Genomic DNA, 17,086 nt, shown 5'->3' with positions numbered 1-17,086 from the left:
AGCTGCTATTAGAAGTGCAAGATCATCATAAAGTTGCTTGTCACTTGATTTACTTGAAGCACAGCAGCAGGCATCTTATTAGGGTGTTAAAAAAACGTGCTTCAGGTTTTTTCACTGGGAACATCTGAACGTAAGTCATTTGTGGTAGACTGTTCAGAATGTTGCCCATTAATCACCATCGTGCACCAAGAATAATACGTTTTGGCTATTTCTAATCCCATTTTTAAGATTAAAACTATGAAAAATATTTCTTAAACAACTATGACTGAGAATCAAATATCATAGCTCTTACCTGTAAAGTGCTGATGTGCACGGGGGTCCCTGTACCATTTACCGTGTTCTTTTTGGCTACATTGCCTCCTTTCCCTTCTGCTTGCTCCGCCTTGGCAATTTTTGCTTTCTCAGCTTCAATTCTCTTTGGATTGTTCAGCATTACCTGAACCACTGCATACTCAACCAGTGAAGCAAACCCAAAAAGAAGACAAACGATCAGCCAGACATCTAAGGCCTTCACATAAGACACTTTGGGGAGTTCAGCAGCAAGAGTCATACATTCAGATGCCAAGCTGAGCACTGAGAAGATACCTAGAAACAATAAAGCAATATATTAAAGTAATGAAAACTGTGCAGTCTTCTTAGCCTCTTCCCTGCTGGAGCGCTCTTCCAATGTCCCCAAAACAGCTATACTGCTAGATTCTAATGGATGACATTTCTTATGAGTGAATGGAACTTCATGATGTAGCAGGTGTATTTTGCAAGAAATAACTATCTGCTGAATATACATGATACACATGCCTTCAGTTAACTAATGGCTTAATAATCTAGACAGGATTTTATTAATATTAATAAACCTTGAATGCCTGGAGAGGTAGATAGACACAGAGATGCTAAATTACTTATGGTTACACACACAGAGTCATTTGAGTATGTGTATCTAACTCCAGGAAGATGGAAGGGCATGAAATACACTGTTAAAACCTTGTCTTTTCCTCCATATCCTTTAGCTCTAACATGATGGCCCAGAATTAAGCCAGAGGTGTCCCAGGAATCTAGACAGCATGGAAAATACTTAAAATGGTCTGTATCAGTGTAACATGTCTAGAGTACAAGTTAAAATGAGGTTTTGGGCTAAAAATCAAAAAGAAAACCTGTCCACAATTAGCTGTGCAAAGGAAGGAAATAAAGTGGCTAGGGAATGCATGGTGTCTTATAACTTCAGCTTCAAATGACTGGTGCTCAGAGGGGGCCTTTGTATGGTCCCAATGAGCACCACTTTCCTAGAAGGTTCTTAAAGCTCAGCAACCCGCAGGGATACATCTCACTGGTGACAAAATGTGGAGATCATCTCAATGAAGCAGTTCAGTCATATGCCGATGGGATATTTACAGACACTTATGTGTCGAAAAGGCTGACTATCTAAATGGTTGTCAAATTAGGCATACTTACACCCTCTTCCCCAAGTTAGAATTGCCATTTTGGTTCTATGATCTCTATTGGTAAAATTCTTCCCTCAGTTGCACCTGTGCAACCTCAATGAAGTAAGTGATGCTGGATGTATGTAAATAACTTCAAAATCTGGCCTTAAGCAGAGGCGTCAAGTCAGCCCCATATTATCATCTAAGTTGATGACATATGTTATCCAATATACACACCAAAATATTAATTCATGCAGGGATTTTTTTTTCTGATCCTTATCCACTTATGCTTGGAAAATGTTAATGGTCCTTATAATATTTGTACTGCTCCATCAAAGTAATTTTAAGCTGAGCAGGGCACAAAATATCAGACTTTATCACACCATTCCCTCGTTGTTTATTTTGCTTAGATTTTGGTGAGATTGTAGTGGCCAGTATATTCAGAACTGCTATAATTAGACATTTGTCTCCCATCACCTTAGAATCCCAGATTTTATTTAGTATAAGGCATTAATCTAACACTGGCAGCTTGTCAGATATTAGCTACTAAAACAAAGATGGGGGGAATGATAATAATCAAAGTGATATGATTTCAAAGTCAAAATCTTTCAATATACTGTCGAGAAAGAGATAATATCCTACATCATTCTAAAGCTTGTAATTCCAGCTTTCCATTGGTTGTAATACATTTATTTCCTGCCCTAATGAGATATCAGACTGATATCAATGGACCAAGAGTGAAAGCAGAAAATCCCTGTGCTTGGACCAGATGGTTTTCCCTGTTTCATATCTGAAGCATTTGAGCACATACAAGAAATCCCCCTTTTTTCCTTGCCTTTCACAATGTCATTATGAACCACTTATCTGTGATGATCTCATTAGAGATTCACTCCCCATTTTTAACAGTGGGGAGTGGAAATGTAAATGCAATGTTAGAGTTAATAAAGCTCTATGTCCTATTTGCTGCTCATGCTATAGAAAATGCTTAATACACCTCTCCACTTTCATTCAACAGCCCTGAAAATCAACACCTATTCTGAACCTGAATCACCTAACTAGTAGCCAAACAGACTACCAATATGGGCTAGTAAACATCTCTTTGTAACTGGATATTCTTTGTAATATGTAATTATTTTTACTATCTTTAAATATGTTTACTGGACTAATAAGCTATTTTTGTTAGTATTATGTGATAGGTGCTGAAAACACTCAGCTCTTTACAGTCACTGCCCAGAAGTACGTAAGATCTTGGAGCTTATGATCTTGGGCTTAAAGTTGGAAAACTAACTTGTAAATTCTACTGACTGAAAAGATTACAGCAGAGCTTTCATCACTTTGTTCAATAGGGCAGCTGAGGCCACAGTGACTTTCTGCTAGTTTCCATTTGTCTGGAAACCTGGGGTAAAAAGTTCAGTCTCAGAGCAAAAGAAAGGAAAGAATGTTTTATCAGATTTCAAGGAAAGAATATAATCAGGTGGAGGAAGAAGAAATATTCTATTAAATAAACATTCGCTGCAAAATCAACATTGACATGTCTTAGAGAACCTGACAACAGTTTGGTAAGTTGCACCTCTGAGTGCTGCTGTATTAGGTGCTTATCTAAACTGGCCCAAAGCAAAATGCTGGAATACAGTTGGGGAGAAAAAAAAAGAAACTCAAAAGTTGAAATATAAACAACAATATTCAATTCCCATGGAGCACTCAGAGCCCCTCCACAATTTTGTTGAAGTAGAAAAGTGCTTGGCCTGGGTTGGGAATGTACCTGTTCCTCTTCCCTCTCCTAGGGACCCAGGTTGGTGACAAAAAGGGTTTAGCCAGGAATATGGAGCAGGACTGCTCATTGCCAAGAGCAGTACCAACCTTTGCATTTCACAGGTTTAAGGTTACATTTCAATTCCTAAGCCTCACATCCTGATTTCCCTTTATGGGGATTCCCCTACTCTGTGCACACATGCACATACAGACACCCCTGCTACCATAATGTTCCTTTCCCAGTTACATGGAACTCCTAACCCTGACTTCTCTCATGACTCCTTCTAGCAGTGTGGGATTCTTTTATACCTGGATTTACTTGAAACCCCCCGTCCATATGTAACCTGTTACTTGGATTCCCTCTTTAACTTCCTCTTCTCCCAACTAATCCCTGTTGCATCTTTATTGTTTGACAAGTGAGGAGTTTGCAGGGGAACCTTAGTAGTTTCCTCCATGCAACAGAAGGATTTTTTTCTTTTTGAAACAGCCCTTGTTCAACCACGCAGCTAGTCTAAACCTGGCTCCTCTTAATTTCATGGGAGAGGTGCCCAGTAGGACAAGTAGTAATATTTCCCCTTCCTTCCCTGATTTCTGTGTGTTGCTCTGTAGCAGAGTGCTGACTCACCAGCACAGCACCTCCTGCTGGTTGTCCAGGAATTAGCTCTCTCAGCCCTGGAGCGCCCTCTATGGGCTGGTGTCTCACCCCTCTGCAGTCCCTTTATCTCCGCCACATATAGGCCCCATGTACCTGCTGGACTACAGTGCCCCTTACCTTGGGGTGCTGCCCCTCACACAGGGAACCCCACTCCTCTGGGCCCACCTCCCCTCAGTTACCCACTGCCAGTCCTCATCTAGCCCCTTTACTCAGGGGAAAACTGCAGTCTGCAATGGCCACGTATCATTGGCTAGGGGGTTGGACCTGCTGCCTCTCCCTGCAGCCCCAGTACCTCCTTAGGTCTTCCTGTCAGGCCTCAGCCTGTTAGGTCGCCAGGCCTGAGCTCCCCAGCGCCTGCCTCTTCCCCAGCACTGCTCTGTTGAAGGTACCCTGTGCTCCCAGGCAGCCTGGATCTTCCAACTCCAAGGCTGGAATGAGACTGCCTGCCTCCTAGCTCACCGCCCTCTTTATACCAGCCCTACCGGGCCCGGATTGGCTCTTCGGGGCAGCCCTTTCCCAGAGCTGGTTTTAACCCCTTTCTCTCTGGAGCGGGGTGCTCACCCCGCTACATGCTCATATAGCAAATGATAGTTCCTTTGCTCAGTGTGCAGTGTCTGGGGTCTGTGCACTGTACGACAAACGTAGGCAGTAATTAAGAACAAAAGCTGGGTTTGAGGAAACACAAGTACATAAGAATTGCCATACTGGATGTGACATGTTGTCCACATATCCCACTTCTGCTTTAGAGGGATGTGTAAAACACCCCTTGGTGGACAGTAATGGAATAACCAGTTCAGAGAAGTTTCTTTTTAACCCCGTCAGCTAGTGGTTGGCTTATGGCCCTAAGAATGACGGTTTATAGCTCTTATTTTTGAAATTCCTATCTGAGGTAACTATGGGTGTTTCCATTGGGGTCCTAATGCAGCAGAGCACTTAAGCATGTATTTTGCTGGACTGGGATGTAGCCAATAATCCCTTTTTGAATCCTTCTAGCTTCTCAGCCTCAATGTTATTTTCTGACAATGAGTTCCACAGGTTAATTATATGTTATATAAAACAGTATTTCTTGTCATCTGTTTTAAACATACTGCCTTTAAAAACCACTGGTTTCCTCTTTATACTTCTATTATGAGAAAAGGGACACAGAAGCACCTGATTTGCCTTCCTTGTGACACTGATTATTTTATAGACTTCTATCATGTCTCCTTACTCATCTCTGTAAATTAACATACCTAATCTTGTCACATTCTCTCTTCAAATGGAAGTCTTTGCATGTTTCTAATTATTTGTGGCCTGTCTTTGTATTTCTGTTAAATTTTATATGAGATAGGGTTACCAGAACTAGCAGAATTCATAGAGAGGCATATCACTGATTTGTGTATTGACATTAAAATAGTTTCATCATTATTTTCTCTCTTATTCTCTACACATCCTAACTTTTTTCTCTTTATTTTACAACTGCTGCAGAGGAAATATCACACACAGTAACACCCAGGTCTCTCTCCTGAATAGTTAGAGTTAATTTAGAATCCAGGCATATGAGAAGTTCAAATTCTTCCTTTTAATGTGTATTACCTGACATTTGTCAATAAAATTTCATCTGCCACTGTACTGCCAATTTATGGACCTTTATTAGATTCCTCTGCAATTCTTCAGTCTTCTTTAGTTTTAACTAACATAAATAACCATATGTCATCTGCAAATTTGTCCAGTCCCGCTCGTTTGATGGATACCAGCAGGTTGTGCTGAGATCCACCTACTGAATCCCATGTGCTGCTAACCCTCCAGGTCTGAGTAGTGATTAGGCACTGTTTCAAGCTCTGTCTCTCAAATGCTCTCCCCAGCTGCAGACCCCATGTGTGACACCCCTCTTGGACAGTGGGACCCTGAACCCTGGCTGCCTAGGCCCAGGAACCAGTGCCATAGCCCTCCTGAGCCCCCAGTTGTTTAGACCCATTCTCCCCCAAGAACAGATCTGGCTGGCGAAGCTCTGATTTCCCTAGTGCCCACTGGGCACCAAATACTAGTAAAGTAAGGCACTCAGTTTAGCAAAGTAATTTCTTAAAACAGACTTTACTCTTAGAAAGTATAAGAGAATTGAGATCTATGGAAAACATCAAACTCTCGAATGCAATCAAACTTAATCTAATCTCACCCTTTTTTGGGACTCACTGGATTAGACGAAGGTTTCTAACCATCAGAGGAGTGAAGTTTTGGAATAGCCTTCCGAGGGAAGTAGTGGGGGCAAAAGATCTATCTTGCTTTAAGATTAAACTCGATAAGTTTATGGAGGAGATGGTATGATGGGATAACATGGTTTTGGTAATTAAATATTCATGGTAAATAGGCCCAATGGCCTGTGATGGGTTTTTAGATGGGGTAAGATCTAAGTTACCCGGGAAAGAATTTTCTGTAGTATCTGGCTGATGAATCTTGCCCATATGCTCAGGGTTTAGCTGATCGCCATATTTGGGGTCGGGAAGGAATTTTCCTCCAGGGCAGATTGGAAGGCCCTGGAGGTTTTTCGCCTTCCTCTGTAGCATGGGGCACGGGTCACTTGCTGGAGGATTCTCTGCTCCTTGAGGTCTTCAAACTACAATTTGAGGACTTCAATAGCACAGATATAGGTGTGAGGTCTCTTTTAGGAGTGGTGGGTGAAATTCTGTGGCCTGCATTGTGCAGGAGGTCAGACTAGATGATCATAATGGTCCCTTCTGACCTAAATATCTATGAATCTATGATTTGATCCAAATCTTTAGAGGAGGCAGAGACAGCCATTTTTTTCCACACCCTCCTGTTGAGTCATGTGCTCTTGGTGATGAAAAGTCTCCCCTTGACTTGCAGAAGCCCACTTTTTATCAATAGTCTGCGCCCCTTTGGTCAGCTAAAGAAAAAACACAGCTCTTCTAGTCTAGTCACGTGAAGTCTGCGGGGCTGAAGCCCAGGGCCCTGAGCCCTTCCACCTGGGACTGAAGTTGGACAACTGAAGTTGGACCTGACAAGTTATCTTCCTGGGGGCCCCAGGCAATTGCACTGCTTGCTACCCCCCGGCTTTTCTATGCAGAAAACTAGTTGTTGAGGCACAGGTGGGCCGTGGAGTTTTTTTATAACATGTTAGGTGGGGGGGAGGGCTCAGAAAGAAAAAGGTTGAGAACCCCTGATCTAATTCATAATGACCGCTACAAGTACAAATAGAGTTCATAAAACCAACTGGAATTCATAACTGGACACAGACATATTCCCCACACTAACACATGTCAATTCTCTAGATTAATTAATGAACATAACAAACAGCTTTTGCCCACTGACTTTCAATGGCTCTTGTGCTCCTAAGTCACTCAAACGCTACTGAAAATCCCACCCATGGAATTTAGGCACAATTACATTTATTTCTTTAACCAACTCCTTGGGACTGAATTGACAGTAGCCACTCTCCCCTCTTGTGGCTCTCTATAGCTAGCTATTCTAGAAGCAATCTTTTAAGGTCTGGAGAAATTGCTTCTCGAAAGGTTGTACCAATGTGACATATGATCAGTCAAGACACAGGGAGTTGACAAAACCGATTACTGCTGCTTTGTTGGATTTAGTTGTCTCTGATCTCTCTCAACACTGCATATGCAATACAATTTTCCTCGTACAAAGGAAAAACATTAGTATAATTTTACAAGCATATTTGTATTTTTTGACTTGGGATTTGTTTCAATATGGATTATACTCTCAAGTCCACTTCACTCAGAAGTTTTATCTCATTAGATTATAAAAAGTCAAAACTTCAGGATGCTGCTATAAAGTTAGGTTTGTCCTGATGCCATATTGCAAAACACAATGCCTGTAATTTGTGGGGACTTAAGTCCCAACCCTCCCTTAATAACACTCACTCCAACCTCCTGAGCAAGGAGTAGGCAAATTATGTACAATCCATTGCTTCCTTTTAGGATCACACCAAATGCCACATAATTATGCTGCTGTATTACATTTGAAAAAAAACCAGACACATATATTCATTTACTGAGACCAAGAAATACTCTGAAGTTTGTATATATACATAATCCTCAAATACTGTACAATCTGCAACATGCTTCTTATAAATTGAATGTTGAATTAATTAAACCTTTCTACTATATTACTTTTAAAAGTTGTATTATTAATGCATAAAAAGTTGATATATAAAAATTCAGGTTTTAATCGTATTGGAAATGACTATATGAAAAATACTTGTTTGCAAGAGATTTTTTTATTTCACAAAAATATATATTTTCCCTATACTACTTCATAAAAATTCTTCCATCTAAACATTATTTGTCTCTGTTGCACTTTATATTCATGATCCTTGTAAAGTTGTAAACACTATAAAGTTAGAACAGGGTATACTCCATGTGCTATCAAACTAAAATAAACTATATTTCATAAACAAATAGCTATTTATGTTTTTAAAGGACAAGTAAAAAAGAAAGGAGAAAGCATATGCATGTGATGGATATGCTAAAATACGCCTTTGAAAAAGACAAATTTTAAATATATTTATTATATTTAATGTAGATTTTATTTTCATTTAACATCTATTAGAGTATCACATACAATCCAATTAGTCAAGTTTGTTTTTTCTTAATTAACTCTATGCCCCTACTGCTTGGTAGCAAATGAAGAATCTGATCTTGTTCCCATTCAAATCAATGTGACTTCTGTCATTGACTTCACCAGAAGCAGCAGCACTCCCAAAGACTAGTAATACCTCTTCTAAGCCTGACTTCAGCCCATAGGAAACCTTAACGTAAATTATTATGTGTTTTGCTGAACAGGATGAGCACATGGTTAAAGTACTTTGATAAATCAAGGCCCTGATGAGACAGAAGCCAGTCTGGTAATGGTAGCCATTAATCCTCGTCAGAACATTACTGCTATTTAATCTTCAAACAACTGCTGCAGTAGGTAGGTATTCTACACCTTAATAATCATCTTGATTAGCCATTATTTATTTATTTATTATATATGAATTTATATATTCAAGTTTCTATAAGGTGTCTATCACCACCGTATCTGTGGTGCACGCTATACGTGTATAATATAAAAGCGAGAACTTTTCTAGGTATGGAAAGGAGACACATTACAACCTCCTTGCCTCAAAACCACATTAGAAGGCAGACATAGGAAAACTGTGCCTAAACACTAGATATGGCATTACGCAAAAGCCTGGATGAAGAGATGTGTTTTATAGAGGCTAGAAATGGGAAGGTTTCAGTGAAAATGAAGACCATGCAATGGGATGTAGTTGCTTTCAATATCCCATCTTTTGCTATCAAAGCAACTGAAAAGGGTAAAGTGGTGCTAAGTGCGTTCTCACAGTAGGTGTAAATGTCGGTTACCCAGTGGCACTCTTGCAGCACTTGCATCAGGATTGATCCAAAATGACAGCCACGACAGAACAACAATTAGCAGTGTAGGAGCATAAACACCCATCATGTAAAATCCAACTTGTCTTCTTAAAGTGAAGATTACTTCTACACAAGTGTAATAACCTTTAAAGAAATAAACACATTAATGTTCTAAATGTTTTACAGGCCAAACTTTTCAGATTTGAATGCCTTAGCATTACTCAGAATCCTGCCCTGTTGAAATCAGTGGGGATTCTGCCCATGATTTCAGTAAGGCTCTCAGTGAATTAGGCTTAAAATAAATTGTTTTTCCCAAAACCAAATAGTTCATCTGAAAACACGTTTGAAGCACATATGAGAGCTCACAAAACCTGAATGAAAAGAGAGCTGTAGCTCATGACTGGCCTGGCGTCAGAAAACAGAGAAAATCACAGTGCCTGCTGCTAAATCAATCTCTAGATTTACAAGTCTTTCCACACAAGAAAAGTAGAGTAATATCTTCTTTTGTCATTGCTAGTGGGTGTTCCCACAGGCATATGAAAGGTCATATTCAGGAAGCCAAATAGGGACAAGCAAAACCAAAGGGAGAAAAGAGGACCTGGGGGGATTCTTCTGTATTCCAAGGAAGTGGAATGCATGGACAGAGACTAGGGTTTTCAATCCAAAAAGAATTAGGCTTCCCAACTCACACTGGCAAAATTCTGTTCTCAAAGATGCACTGTCTCTAAAAGCAGAATTTTGCCAAATGGGAGCAGAGCACTTATCTCCTTTAGGCTCATGTGAAAATCCCAGCTGGTATCAATTTTGTGAAAAAGAAGGAAACACTTATTAAAATAAGGTGTACAGCTATGAAGTCTTGTTCAGATTAGAAAAAAATTCAAAAAGTAGAGACCTAAAGCAGGGCTTAATAAAAATTGCCATGATAATGAAAGTTGATAAAGATAATTTTTCATGTTGGTACAAAATTTTAAAAGAAAATCCTCTAAATTTAAAATTGGGAAAAACTAGGCATACAGGCTCAGGCTTATTTAAATATGGAACTTCATCACACAAACATACTTCTGGACTACCTGGAAAAGTGACTGGAGCAAAGAGTAAAAATGAACTCCACAGCCCCCCTATATTTGCTGATAGAGAACAAAGGGATCAAGGAATATGGTGGTAAAAACAGTAGCCAAATTATGCTCATATTTAAATTCATGTAACTCTACTGACATTGTCTTATGTTCACCGGATTTGATCGTATAAAAACAACTCCATAAACTTCACTATCATCATCTCAGGGCAAGACTTTTCCCATGGCTTTTAGTCTATTCCAGTTAGTAGCTAAATTTGGTGAAAAGCAAGTAAATCTTAAATATAGAGCTTAAATAGCAAAAAGGGAAATACGTTCCTTTTTATGTTGTTACATTAATAAATTGTTCACCACACACACACACACAGTTTACAGTTAGAAGTTGTTTGAATATATAATAATCACAAAGCCAAGTACAAACAAAAACAGAAAAAAAAGAGTTTTCCTTATTATTTTGTAGGTAGAAGACATCCATATGCTCTTAATTCTTCTTCTCCCCTTTTATGATCTTTAGTCTGAGGAATTCTTCCTATGCAGTTGGTGAATGGTTTCCAGATATTTTCAAATTCTTAATTATTTTCCACATTAATTTATGACTTTTATGTGTTCAGCTGTTTGTGTTAGGTCAAATTCATTCTGACTCTGGCTAATGGCCTTGTATCATCTTTCAATAAGCAGAGTATAATATTCTTTGCCATCACCATTTATCATAAGGGTATCCATTTTGCACTTTCATGAGAAATTTCTGTCTTGCACACAAAGAAAAAGAAATGCAGGGACTTTTATTTTAGTACAGGCAATGATTATCATACAAATGTAATCCCCAGATTTTCTTTTGCTTGGACAAGTACAGAACATATGGATCCAATCCTACTTCTACTGATGCAAATGTTACAAACACCCATTGACATAAATGGGTGAACAAAGTCAGGGACTATGTTTGCAGTTGTCAAGCATTTCCAGCATAAACCATAGCTTTGAAATCCAGTTTGTACATTAATGAGGTGCCCTTGCACAGTGCATGAGATTGGTTGTAATTTGGTATTGCAATGAGATGCTCTCCCACCATATGCCTTCAAAATATGAACCTTTAGTAAATTAATATGCAAACCTAGCAATGCCTCCCTGTATCTGCAAAGAACCTATGACAATACCTCCGAGAGTCATCTCAAGGGAGTGTTAGGTCCAAAGCCTAGTTATTACAAAGGTGAACATTATTAAGAGAGTTGGTAAAAAAAAATAAATTGATTTTTGACAAAAAAGAGTCAAAATTTGACAACAACTTTCATGAAAATCTCACCAGTTCTAAATGTTAACTCTTTCTTTCATATGAGAAAGAAAAGAGAGGAACACTGAAGATATTCACAATCTACCATTAAATATCTTATTTTTCTATCATAAGGGAACACCACAACTCCATTTCTCCCCCCCCCCCCCAAATATAAATGTATAAATGTATTCAGGACAAAACCCCAATTAATCCCATTCAACTGTCAAATATTTTTCCAGCATCCAAGCATAACACAGCAATTGGTCCTAAGTATTCCATTTTTCACCACCCAAATAAGATGGAACAGCCTCTTTTGTATTATCTGGTGCTTCCCTATTGCTCAAATTTAATTTTTTTAGTCTAATTATTAGCATTTTTGTGAGTAATGTGTTGTTTAACTGTTTAAGAATTAAATACCCCTGTAGCTGCTACATAAACTGGTATCTTATCCGAAAGTAGGGGTGAACAGAACTGTTGACTAGCACCTCTGGCTTGTACGTTTTACAGTTGTATAATTTTGCTGGATGTGGAGTAATTCTATAATATTTTAAAATGGTAAATCAACCAGAGACAATGGATTACCTAGCAAAGATTTAACAGTTTGAGAATTCATTCCTGTTGTAGTTAAGACCATAGTTCCAAGGAATATTTACACTGAAACCTGAAATAATGCAAAGCTCAACTGATTTCAAGTTCCAATACAAACTTCAGACTCAGATCAAATTAGCTCTGAGGATTATTACGATTACCTGGGAACTCTCCAGATATAGAGTATGGCTCCACAGTACCTGCAGGATAACAAACACTATCCTTTGACAGAACAGAGTTTCTGGATGATTTTAAGGGGAGCCTCAGAGATTCCCTTCCCCTTAGCTCTCCTTTCTGTGTTTTGCTGGAGGCTTTCTGCAAGTCAGCAACATATGTTTCAAAAAGCACTGACTAAAATACAATAAAAAACATGCTCAGTTGAAAAAGAAATGCTGGTCATTGCTTCTGGATGTGAGCAATTTCCTAGCTATGATTGTTGGCAGAAATCAGTGGAGGTAGAAACAGACAATAAACCACTGGAAGCCATATTACAGAAATCACTGTACAAAGCAGAGCCTGGATTTCAGAATATCATGACATTGCAAAAGTACAAATACAGGATCTGTAAACTGTTTTTTACAGTAAACATGCTTTCAAGGAGCACCCTATCAAAAAAACTAGAAGCTGCAGGAAGAAGAGTTTGAAGTAATATTCAAGTATTCTGAAACAAAATTTGACAAGCTCAAACAAGAAAACTAACATGACTCAACCATAAAACAATTTGAAAGAGTAGTTCTAGATGAACGACTAACCAGAAAAGCCCAGGCACTTTCAAACATAAAAACTTATCAGGACAATGGAAATGAAATTGCTATGGGAAGATCAGAGACATCTAAACAAAAAGAAGGAGGTAATCTAACCTGACCTCCAACATCTCAATGTCTGTATTAGTTTATGGTTATTATATTTGGCTGTTATTGTGTTATTCATATCTAAATTATTGATTAGTTAAAAACTAATGTCCTCTTCTGCAATACAAAAACTATCAATGCAACCATTAATCATTAACAATATACAATAACTAAATGCAAATTGAAGTCTTTAACAAATAAATTAGTTAATAGAATTACATACCTGTGCCTTTATAATATTTGGTACAGTTACCATATTCAATATCCTCTTCTTTAATGTCAAACTGGGGCAAAGCAATTTTTTCTAACTGAACAGGATCTCCAGATTGCCAGATAAATCGTAAATCATCAGTTGTGTAACCAACTACAAGAAAAAAAAATTAAAAGCTACCTTACACCAGAGTCAATTCAGTAAAAATATCTATCTATATATCTATCTATATATATATATGCATGTATGTATTTCTTTCATTTCTTGATTCCTGCTTCCTGTCATAAAATTATCAGTTGATTCACAACTAGATTTTTATTCTCTATTTGTTAATTAGGACTTATGGAACTCTGTAATACTGAAAATCTGAAACTGAATGAGAGCGTTATTTTAGCACTCAGTATTTAAACAGAGAAAACAGTACCTGATTCCCCACAACTTTTAACATTGTATTGTCATTTAGACTCCAATTCAGCAAAGAACATTAACACATGCTTAACCTTAAAACACGTTCTTAAGTCCCATCAACTTCTGTGGGATTTAAGACTGTTTATGTGGTTCTCTGAATCTGGGCCTTTCATGTGTAAGAAGTGGCCTTTCGTGTGTTCCCCTCTGATTTGGACAGACTTAAGGGCCTAATTCAGGAAAGCATCCCTTCAGCAAAACACTTAAGCATGTGCTTAACATTAAGTACATGGCTAAATTCTACTGAAGTCAATGCAGTTACAGAATATACTTCAATTTAAACATTTGCTTAAGTGTTCTTAAATATGCTTAAGTGCTTGCCTAAATCTGGGCCCACACAGATCACTTTAGACCACTGAATTTACACATAGTGCAAAGCAGTGGAAGCAGGCCCATGATGTTTGAGCATAAAAGAATGTTAACTAAAAGTACAGTCACGATCGTGATTTTACATGTCATTTTTCTGTCTGCCTGATATATGGAGTTAAACACAGATACAGCATGACAAGTAGTGGGAGGGATGGGGGAACATACAAACGGAAAATTGAGAATGCAATGTAATTTTTTTGTAAGAATGCAGAATCTTTAAGAAACGCTTAAAGAGTTGTTCCATTCAGAGGGTGAGAATTAGGCAGATAATTTTCACATTTGAAAAATATCTGTGATAAAAAACTAAAATGTGAATGAACCTCTAAAACTTCTCAAAACATAATACTTATTATCTACCTCCACATTTGTATCATAAAAGCTATATCATGAAAATAAGTTTTAATACACCCTTAATAAATGTATCTAATAAATGTAATAAAATATGCACAGCAAATTACAACAAAACTGTTATAGTCAACTGCTGGAATACAGAGGGTGTGCTTAGTAGACAGTGAATGGTGTTTAGGATTGTTAACAATAACTGCAGGTGTGAAGAATTAGTGAGGGAGTGGGAGGCAAGCATATGGTCAGGATAGCTGATGATGCAGCAAAGGATCAGAGTAGAGGGAGAATATAAGTCTAAGAGGATACCTTAATTGGCAGAGCAGAAAAGTAAAGAGACAGGAGACCAGAGGTAGTTAAGGGCATAGTCATGAAGGATACTTATATATATATATATATATATATGAGTCAATTTTCAAGTGGCTGGGAAGTCAGTAGAGGTCTTTCAGGACAAAGGTGATAGGTATGAGAGAGTTGGTAGCACTCCCAGACTGGAGTTTGGTTAGGAGGATCCCTAGGAGGCCTTGCAGGAAATGTGTTGTAATAATCAAGGCATGAAGTAACTAATTCACAAAAAAGCAGTTCTTCGTGTACATGCTGAGGAAGACACAGACTATATTGCAGAGATGATAGTAAGGTGGACTAGTAAAAATTAGTAATGAGAGCTGCAGTGGAAATTTTGGAGTCAGGGATAACTCCAACATTATAGGCCTGTGAAGCGCAAGGAAGGTCAGAGGTGAGGAAGGAAATGCATGTCTTAGAGACATAGCTGAGGATACTTCTCTTGCAAAGGTGGAGGATACCGTCTTTCTAACATTCAATTTAACATCACATCAAAGATATATATGCTTCAGAGAGGTTGGAGAGAGTTGAGGGAAAGGTAAATGAAAGAGTTAAAAGGAGAGACAGAGTTAGATGTTACTGGCATAAAAGTGGTAGTTGTGCTTAAATTGTGAAATTTTTAGTGTAAAGAAAAGGAGGCAAATGAAATAGATAGTTTTTGGGAGACTAGAGCAGAATGGTTTAGAATCCAAGGCACAGTCAGCGCTAGAGACAAAGAAATGGTAATTAGAGATATAGTAGCCAAACTAGGAGAGGAGGGACTCATATCTACTTAGTGTTCAGGCCAGTCAAAGAGTATATTTCTTGACATTGGTGTCATATGCTGCACTGAGATGAAGAAGAATATATAGCACAAAGAGTTATCTTTAGCAAAGTGGATGAGGTAACTGAACAGTCCACGTAAAGCAGTTTCTTGCCATGGAGGAGATTGAAGACATACAGGTCTGGATCAAAAGGAAGTGAGCAGTAAAGTAATTGGAGAAAGTTTACTTCTCTAATCTCACCAACATTTTACAGAATGAATGTAACTTGTACAGATAGCAAGGAGTCCTGTGGCCTGCCTCTGGAAATTTCCACTACATGAATCCGACGAAGTGGGTATTCACCCACAAAAGCTTATGCTCCAATACGTCTGTTAGTGTATAAGGTGCCATAGGACTCTTTGCCACTTCTACAGATCCAGGCTAACACAGCTACCCCTCAGATACTTGTGCAGGTGGTAATAGTTGTTGGGAGTATTGGGGTCAAAGACAGATTTCTTATGAATTATAGAATTTTTAGTGCAGTAGTGAAAATGCTACAAAGTAAAATGATGGTGATATAGGGAGCTAAAGCTGGAAGACATATCGAATTGAGTGAGCTGAGTTAGGAACTAAGACCTACCATACCAGATCAGGACACTGGTCAATCTAGTCCAGTATCCAGTCTCTAATACTGGCCAGACCACATGCTTCAGAAGAAGGAGTATAAAACTCTATAGTTGACAATCATGGCATAACCTGCCTGGGGAAATTTTTCCTAAATCCAACACATAAAGTGTGACTTATCCCATGATGCAGGAGGGTTTATATCCCTTCTGTTTTTTAGAATCTCAAACGTAACTGTAGATATTCCTTTTCTGAATCCCACCAGGCTCTGTCTCAATAACATCTAGTGGAAATGAGTTTCAAAGGCTAATTCTATTTTAAATAAAAATGTATTACCTATTATCAATTTTAAATTTGCTGCCTTTCAACTACAATAAATGTCCTCTTCTCCTTGAATTATGAGAAAGGATAACAGAAGCATTTAATTTACCTTCTCTGAACTACTATATACTCTATTATTCTTCTCCCTCTAAACTACGCAGTGCCAGTCTCTTCAGCTTCTCTTCACATAGAAGCCTTTCCAGGCTTCTGATAATTTTCATTACCAGTTTCCAAACCCCCTCTATTTCTGCTATTTTCTTATGGACACAGGGTGACCAGAGGTGGTGGTGAGATCAAGAATGAGGCGTTTTACTTTCCCAAGAGAATGTTCGTGCAGCCAGATGTGGTAGGAGCAGAACAGCTACAGATTTTTGGGGCAGCAAGGGGAAGACTAGCGGTAAAGAAAGATAGACTGTGGAGTTGGTGGCTGTGGTGCTGTTATGGATTAATGAAATTTTGTATTACGGTGATGTTACAATCTCTTGATAACTGCTAATGGGAAAAGTAAAAAGGAGTCAGGTAAATTAAGTGGTGTGATAGTGCAGAAGAGTAAGTGAAGATTTCCAGTGCCTTTGGAGATTGCAGAATAATAAAACAGCATCTTAACAGATGAAAGGAAAACATGTTCATATCTACCTGGTCTATCTCAGTTCCCAACCTTGGGCTCTCCAGTAATGTCAAAATAGGCTTT

General features: G+C 38.4%; 1 protein-coding gene and 1 long non-coding RNA gene across 5 annotated transcripts in view; one reads left to right on the top strand and one right to left on the bottom strand.

Moving 5' to 3' along the window:
- LOC140910482 (uncharacterized) overlaps nt 1-17,086 on the top strand; it is a 126,197-nt gene that overhangs the window by 42,049 nt on the left and 67,062 nt on the right. The window lies entirely within an intron of this gene.
- The window catches only part of GLRB (glycine receptor beta), a 77,183-nt gene that overhangs the window by 22,906 nt on the left and 37,191 nt on the right, over nt 1-17,086 (bottom strand). For 3 of the 4 annotated variants that reach the window (XR_012158604.2, XM_073341455.2, XM_073341456.2), the window contains exons 7-9: nt 13,202-13,342; nt 9,186-9,338; nt 293-585 (exon numbers count right to left, since the gene is read on the bottom strand). Coding sequence is in view for 3 of the 4 variants with exons in the window: in XM_073341455.2 (XP_073197556.1) it covers nt 293-585; nt 9,186-9,338; nt 13,202-13,342 (587 nt within the window). In the remaining variant the exon portion in view is untranslated. The remainder of the gene's footprint in view (nt 1-292; nt 586-9,185; nt 9,339-13,201; nt 13,343-17,086) is intronic. The other variant, XM_073341458.2, reaches the window with a different exon arrangement.

The sequence above is a fragment of the Lepidochelys kempii genome, chromosome 4 (assembly GCF_965140285.1).
Source record: "Lepidochelys kempii isolate rLepKem1 chromosome 4, rLepKem1.hap1, whole genome shotgun sequence".
NCBI lineage: Eukaryota > Metazoa > Chordata > Testudines > Cheloniidae > Lepidochelys > Lepidochelys kempii.
Note: the sequence above shows the minus strand (reverse complement) of the source record. Positions and strands in the feature narration are given on the sequence as shown.